General features: G+C 27.2%; 1 protein-coding gene across 1 annotated transcript in view; it reads left to right on the top strand.

Annotated features, from left to right (window-relative positions):
- The first annotated feature begins 7,936 nt into the window (after positions 1-7,936).
- LOC125861528 (ankyrin repeat-containing protein BDA1-like) overlaps positions 7,937-8,379 on the top strand; it is a 93,504-nt gene continuing 93,061 nt past the window's right edge. Inside the window, exon 1 of the mRNA XM_049541420.1 lies at positions 7,937-8,374. Coding sequence (XP_049397377.1) covers positions 7,937-8,374 — 438 coding nt within the window. The remainder of the gene's footprint in view (positions 8,375-8,379) is intronic.

The following is an 8,379-nucleotide window of genomic DNA, read 5'->3' as shown; positions in this document are numbered from 1 at the left end:
CAACATCATCCTATATTTGATTCTTTAAAGGGCATTATGTTTAGGGCTCGCGTCCAATACTTTAGGGCTCGAGTGGAGCTCCTTCATTGGCTAATGTCTTACCTTTGTAACATATAAATATATAGTTTACCATTCTCACTAGTAATTCATTATGATTTCTCAAGGAATACACAATACTAATACTTTCCTTACACTTTAAGTTTCCTCTCTGCATTCTCCGCTGCGTTGCTCTCCTAGTTTGTACTACGATCGTACCTCAGATGCTCACTGCGACGTAATCATTTTATCTAAGCTATTTTTTTTTCTATTTCTAAGTTATATTCTATCTAACAAGCTAGCTAAGTTAATAACGCATACCGTTGACTTCTAACAAATTCAACCGTACCGTTTTTCGGTGAACACATATATAGTTAGTTTTATTCTATGCTAGATTTTAAATCTAAATCAACTATGAAAAGATGTGTTTGTCTTGCTGATAAATCTTTTACTTTTTTTTTATATACATATTACTTAAGTTTTATAGACACGACAGACACCGGGGGGCTCTAAGGCTTGGCCAGTGAGATCATTGCCTTGGGCCTAAAAAATTTGAAGGCCTCAAATTTGTTTAGATTATTATTATTAATTTTTTATAAATTAATATAATTTATATAATTAAAATTGTTATTGTATATTTTTTATTATTATTTATTTGAGAGTATTTTTTACCAATAAATTCATAAATTCTCATAATCTTTTCTCTCATTATTTGATATATTTGTTTTAACTTCCAATTTTAAATTTTATCTTTTTTATATAGGAACTAAGTTATATATATTGATAACATAATGATTTTTTTTTCAATCTTTTCATGAACTACGTGAACACAAAAATATTCATGCACAAGTTTCCTTTTCATTTTAATTTAATATATTATATGAAAATTTTATAATTTGTTTTAGATATTCACCAATGAGTGCTACTTAATGGAATGAATTATATCATTTAAATTGATCAGAAATTTGGATATTTTTATTACTATCCATGCTCAAAACTTCAACTATTAAGTTATGTTTTTTTCTTTTTCTTATTTGTGATGATAGCCAAATTAAAATTTCAATTTGAGTTTTGAAGCTTAACATCGATAATCCATCCCTTTTATTTTTTGTACTCTTCTTCCTTCTTCTTTTTTTTGTGTCAAATTTGATAATTTTTTGTCTTAAATGATTAATCTATTGTGTAGAAAATTGTTTTTCTTGTTAGTGTATAAATTTTATAAAATAAATTTAAGGACCTTTTAATATAATTTTGCCTTAAGCCACAAAATCTGTTGAGCCACCCCTCAGACACGTGACTATTTAGTTATTACCAAAATTACAAATAGTACGTAGAATAATATACAAAATTGTTATACATGTTTTCACATGTGTTATTGCTAACCATTAGTGTATTTGATCGGGCTTTGCATACTAAAGAAATTTTATTACAAATATAAAGACTACACATAGATTTGATCATAGAAGTCGTATGCTTATGTATGCTGTTGAGAGTTGGAATTTATTATTTGTGATGGGGTGTGAGGTGAGGTCAAAAATACATTATTTTAATCATTATTTGCCTCATATTTATTATTTATATATGTCCTTTTTGAGCATGAATTTTATGGATTGTGCTAAATAATGTATTTTATTTGTAGGAGTAAATTGGTGTAAAGTTGAAGAAGTTTGAAGCTAAAACGAATTAAATATAAAAGGTTCAAGAAGGAAATCAAGCGGACAACTTAATAAATTAAATTCAATATAATAATATATAAAATATATAAGAAGTGCGTGCAATTACGAAGTGCAAAATGAATTCAAGGCTGCCACGTGCCAGAATCTGAAGAGAGTGGCCAATTGAGAGGCGGTGGAAGTTGAGGCGGTTTTACGCACAGGAGGAATTCCAATTCCTTTTGGTTTCGGTTTTGGGTTTCTAATTTGCTTTGGACTCAATTATTTTATTTAGGGTTTACTATATCGATAAATAGTCCATAGAAATAATTATTGGAGGCATCAATTATAGAAGGAGATCAATTAGAGGGCATCAAGTAGAAAGTCATCAATACTTTTTAGGTTTCTTTTCTTCCTCTTGTTTTCTTAGATATTAGTAGCTAAAACTCTTGTTCTGGAGCTGTAGCTACGGATTCAATGTTGATTATTTAAGGTTTTTGAATTAATTCTTGGTTGTCATTATAAGTTACTTCTATATTCTTGTTTTAGTATTTTATGCTTGATCACCATGAGATAAATACATTGTCTAATTTGAAAATCGAGAGATGAGGGATTAGATTGACCAGAGAATTTAGAGAGCTCGGTCCACCCATTAGATTGAGGTGATTAGTGTTCAGGAGTGACGCCCAGACGAACACCTTGCTTGGTTACGAAATAGGATGAAATATAAATGCTCGCCAGTTAGTTTATTTATCCCCGATCAACGATGTAGTTAGATAGCTAATGGGGTAGGCGACGAGAGGCGTATAACCCGGATCATATCATCAACCCTATAAACCAGTAACTTGACAACTAAAATTAGTTCTAAGCCAAAAATATGATACATGAAATCCAATACATGCTGCAGCCCTGGGATTTTCCAACTATTGTAAGTAATTTTATTATTTTGTTCTTGCATTCTTCTCTTTTGGCTCTCTTAAATAAATAATTAGATCAGTATAATTTAGTAAAAATAGTTAATTGACAAGTCATTTGGGTTCGATAATCTGGTTCTTTTAAGAGCCACTATATTACTTGCGCGATCACGTACACTTGCGTGTGCAATTGGGAGCAACAGGTTGTTCTTGAAAATTTCACACATAAAAGATATTATGAGATTTTTAGAAACTTTATTTTATGTTTTGCATGGATTAAAGAAAAAATTGAAGAAGAAATTTTGGGAAATAGAGAGACTCTTTAGGACAAAAGAGAATTTTATGACTGATTTTACTATGTTTGATCTACACTCAATACATGATTAAATATGGATTGAGTATCTGATAGTCTAGTATCGCGATTTTAATAATAATCATTCTAGATTTGAGAGAAATATCGTATAGGTTTGAACTTTATATATAAGTGTTGTGCATTTGGAAATTCAAACATTTTTTCGCAACACATGCATAAATTATGTATTTAATTGGTAGTCGCGAGTGTCTTTGCAACCTTTTTTTTTGCATTTGCATGACAATTTCAATAAAATTAATGGTCTAAATTCTAGTGGAAGAAGTCTAAAGTCAATGGGTTTTGATGACTTTATGTATGGTGAAAGTTCCTTTTGCTTTTCCAAACAAATATTGTATTGTACATATTTTCAACTATCGGTGTATATAGACCAGGTTGGTTTGCATTTTTCAATTATTAAATTAAAATTATTAATGTTGAGTTCTTAATTTATAAACTAAATCAAATCAAATCAAACTAATAAATTATGTTCTTTAACCTCGAATTTTTTGAATTTCTCGGTTTTTCAAGTTTTTTGATAAAGTATTTATACAAACATATAAGTAATTAACTTGTGCTTCAAATATTTCTTTAGTCATACTAAAATACAACTATCTAAGGTATTTCTTAAGAAAATATAACTATATGAGTGACGACACTAAAATATTCAACAAAAAAATAATACGTAATGAAATCGCATAAAACAAATATTGCAAATAAATAAGTCATAGTGAAAATGATTATTATTTAAAAGTACTAAATCATGCTAAAATAAATCTTTAATTATAAATCTAAGTATTAAAGAATAACTAAACTTAGATTATGTATTTTAATTATCTAAACCAATGTAAGATTAAAGAACCAAATGTTCAACATTATTGTCATTCTTAGGATTGAATTAATTTTTTGTTAGCATTAGTATTGATTTGAGCTTTATTAAAGTTACTAATATCTATAACTTTTATTGTACCATTCAAAATTCTAAGTTAAACTTGAAATAATATGTTGAAAGATAAAAACTATATATGAAAAAGTAAGAAATATTTATAAATTATATCAAAGTAAATACTTTTATCTAAAATAAAATTTAAAAATAATTATATATATATATATATATAGAGAGAGAGAGAGAGAGAGTATAATGAGAGAAAAAATATTGTTGTCAAAGAGAAATATTATTTTGATTTCTTGAACTCTACATTTATAAAAATAAAAGGAGTTAATATTAAAAATTCACTCAACTACATTCATCATTAAAATAAATTTTAGATAACAAATAACATATATATTTTTTTTATTTCATGTAATTATGAACTCTATAAATAAATAAAACAATAGAATATATTTATTATTGTATCCGTCCCACCCACAAATTAGATTCTCAAAAGACTAATTTTTAATTAAGCATAAAATAGAACGTTATTCGGAAATTACCAAAAGATCGATACAACGCTGCATTTTCAACTTGATTTTAACATCATTATTTGGTAATGATTATTATATTAATATTTTGTAGAAATAATTTAGCAGAAAGTATTAATTTGAGTAACAACGACTTACTTTCTACCCAGAATTAGTCTTTATACAAACTTAATTAGTAATTTAGTAGAAAGTACTAATCTGAGTAAAGAATGACTTGCTTTCTACTTGGAATTAGTCTTTAGACAAACTTAATTAGTAGTGGGTTAGGTATAGTAATATATAAAGTCTATAGTATACGGATCCGGCTCCCCTCCATTACCCCTTCCTTTCATTTCGTCAAGTGCACCTCTAGATATGAGACACATGTCTTATTTAAAGTTTAAAGGTCAAGATTATATTATATTAACAAATATCATAACCATAGTTAAGTCAACTAATTTTAGAAAACTACTCTCTAAATTTGATAAAAATTACAGTATATTTCATACAAAATTTAATAGTTATTAATAGCATTAATTTCATCATATATTTTTATATTTAATTATTAAAATTGTAGAACATGAAACATTTATATTTAATGTGATAAATAATAATCTTCAAAAATATTTGTATTTAAAACAATGTTTTCTTTTATTTCACAAAAATAAGAATATAAACGAATATTTTAAAAAACGTATATTTTTCCCTTCAGACGTACAATAACCACATTTTCTCCTTGAAATGATTTTGATATCGTTTATTCTAAAAGCCTTTTGTCTTTTTGTTTTACTTTTGTTTCGTGTTCATTTATTTTATGGTTTTTTTTCAACATTTATAATTCTTCACTTTTTTTTTTCGTTTCTCAACGTAGTATAATATTTCAAAATAAAGTTTACTAGTACAAAAAATTATTTAGTTGATTCTCACCTTAAATATCATAAACTTTAATAATTAAATATAAAATATAAGATGAAATTAATGATATTAATAAATATCAAATTTTGTAGGGAATATATTGTAATTTTTTACCAAATTTAGAGAGTAGTTTTCTAAAATTAGTTGATTTAACTATGGTTATGATATTTGTTAATATAATATAATCTTGACCTTTAAACTTTAAAGAAGACACGTGTCTCTTATCTAGGTGGTGCACTTGACAAAATGGAGGGAAGGGGTAATGAAGGGGAGCCTAATCGATAGTATACTACTATTATTTATTTGTTTGGTTTATGATTATATGATATAAACAATATTCTATTTTGTTATGTTAAATTTATTTTAATAATAAATATTGTTGAGTGATAATTAAAGATAAAAACTTTAAATTGAGTGATTTTTAAAGATAGAAGCTTTAAATTGAGTGATTTTATTGATACAAAATAAAACTTAATGACTTTACTAAATACTTTCTTCTAGTTTAATGACCTTTTTAAATATTGACTCAAGTAAAAGAAGTAAAATATAATAATAAACTAGCCCAGAAATTAGAATATCTCTGTAAAATATATCTTAACACTAGATAATGTTGCCCATGCTACGCACGGGCCCAATAATATAAATGGTATGTTTTGGGGCTAATAACCGAGTTTTTGAAGTGATTGTTTGCGTGGATAAAAGAATAAGTTTTTTTATCACAAACCTGTACTTTCTTTGACGCTATTTAAGGCATAATAAGACTACCCACATACAAGATTTTTGAAATATTTTATGTTGTCGATTATCATGATTTATAGTATTTTTACGATAGATTCACTTCAAGAATCAGTGGAATTTTTTGTATTTTTTTCAAAACATATTAAGTTGTCAATTATCATGATTTATAGTATTTTTATGCAATTTTTAAATATAAAAAAAACAAAAAAAAAATAAGACAAATAAATTAAAATGGACCCAATATATGTTATTTTTGTTGTCTCAATTTATGTGACACAAATGAAATTTGGAGAGTCATCCAAATTTTCATTTTTTTTGAAAAAATGTTTTAAGTTATTAATTATTGTGATTTATAATATTTTTATGTAACTTTGAAATAACGTACATTACTGGTCACTTTGTTCTAATTTATGTGATATGGATAAAATTACAAAATTAACCCTTTTAAATTGTCTTTAAGATATTTTAAGTTGTTAATTATTATTATTTATAATACTTTTTTGGATATGTGTTATTTTTTCTGTCCCAATATATGTGAGCCTGATATAATTCTGAGAGTGAACCTATTTTATTAGATAGCTTTTAAATATTTTAAATTGGTAATTATTGTAATTTTTAATGTTTTTTAAGTCATTTGTAAATGATATATGTTGCTTCCCTGATTGTGACTTTTCCATTTGTGACACATATATATATAATTTTAAAAAGGAGTTTATGCTAAGTTCTATTATATAATAAATATAATATATAATATTCAAGAAAGTCCAATCTTGAATATTGTATATTATACTTGGCATAAACTCCCTTTTAAAAGTCCCACAAGTATAATATATAATATTCAAGATTGGGAAAAGTTCCAATCTTGAATATTATATATTATACTTGTGCCTAAACTCCCTTTTATTATATAGTAGAATAGAATAGAAAACTACGTACTAATTACTAATAAGTAAAAACTAGCCAACCAACTAATAATTAACTAGAATTTATTCAAAAACTAAAACAGTAAAGTTCAAAACCTTAATTCTAACCTTGTGCTCTCTTGTTCATTGTCATTTTTATAATTTTAGAGCTCCTTAATCAATTGGCTTGATGAAGATATTACCAAATGAATGTCGATTAATGCCAACGACGACATTAGTTATCTGCTTATCTTTCACGTTGAGGCAAATCATGATTTAAGTCTGATGAATTCAATTTTTCAGATTTTTATTGAAACTTTTACGGTTACTTATAAAATTATGTATTTAGATCTTATAATTTTGGTAGCTTAGTAACTTTTCTCATGCAAATTTGTAAGAATATAGAGTCCGAAGCTAAAATGATCACTTTTTTTCTCCTTCAAAATGCATAAAGGGCCACCCAATTTAAAAAAAAATCAAAATAGATAATTTGCTTCTGAGGGAGCGAGATCCTTTATGGTTTTAACAGCCGTTAACGAGGTGTCCAATTTTCTTTCTTTCTCGCTGCTCAATCAGCGAGAAATGTTAATTATTTTTTTTTAATAAAATCGCTGCTCTAGCCGCGAGTTACATAAAAAAAAATTAAAACATAAAATCGCTGCACCTGCAGTCAGTTTATTTAATTTAACTTTTAAAAAACATAAATAGCACAGCCGCGTTTTTCAAAACTTAATTTTAAAACTAATAACATATAGACAATTTTGTTTTTTTTTCTATTTTGATTAGGATATAAAAATACCAAGATTTCCAAATTTTAACCTGCTCCATTTTTTTTTCCTTTTCAAGGTATGACATCAACAAAAGAAGAAAGGAAATACAGAAGAAAAGAAGAGGAAGCAAATAGTGTAGTACACACAAGATATGTAAGTCAACTAAGTCCACTCTTTTCTTATATCCTAGAAAAGAGATAGATTTTTAGAATTCAGAGGTGAAACATCTAAAAGATTTCATAATTCTTTGGTAGAACTAATGGATAGAAGGCTGTGGGAGGCTGCTCAAAAAGGAGATGTTGATCACTTGCAAAGCTTGATCAAAGAAGTTCCTTTTCTGCTCAGGACAGTTTCATTAGCAGGTAGTAATGAAACTCCTCTGCATATTGCTTGTTCAGGTGTCCATCTTGAGTTTGCTAAGGAGATCATTCATTTGAGGCCAGAATTTGCAAGAGAACTAAACCAGGATGGTTTCAGCCCTTTGCATATTGCCTCAGCAAATGGAGATATAGAGATTGTGAAGGAGCTATTGAACGTTGACAGTAATCTATGCCTTGTCAAGGGGAAGGACAGAAGAATTCCCCTTCACTATGCAGTAATCAAAGGCAGAGGACATGTCATGAAGGAGCTTCTTGTGGCTTCTCCAGACTCAGCAGAAGAAGTGACTGCTCGTGGCGAGACTTGCCTTCATTTAGCTGTCAA

Source organism: Solanum stenotomum, chromosome 1, assembly GCF_019186545.1.
Source record: "Solanum stenotomum isolate F172 chromosome 1, ASM1918654v1, whole genome shotgun sequence".
Lineage (NCBI taxonomy): Eukaryota > Viridiplantae > Streptophyta > Magnoliopsida > Solanales > Solanaceae > Solanum > Solanum stenotomum.
Note: the sequence above shows the minus strand (reverse complement) of the source record. Positions and strands in the feature narration are given on the sequence as shown.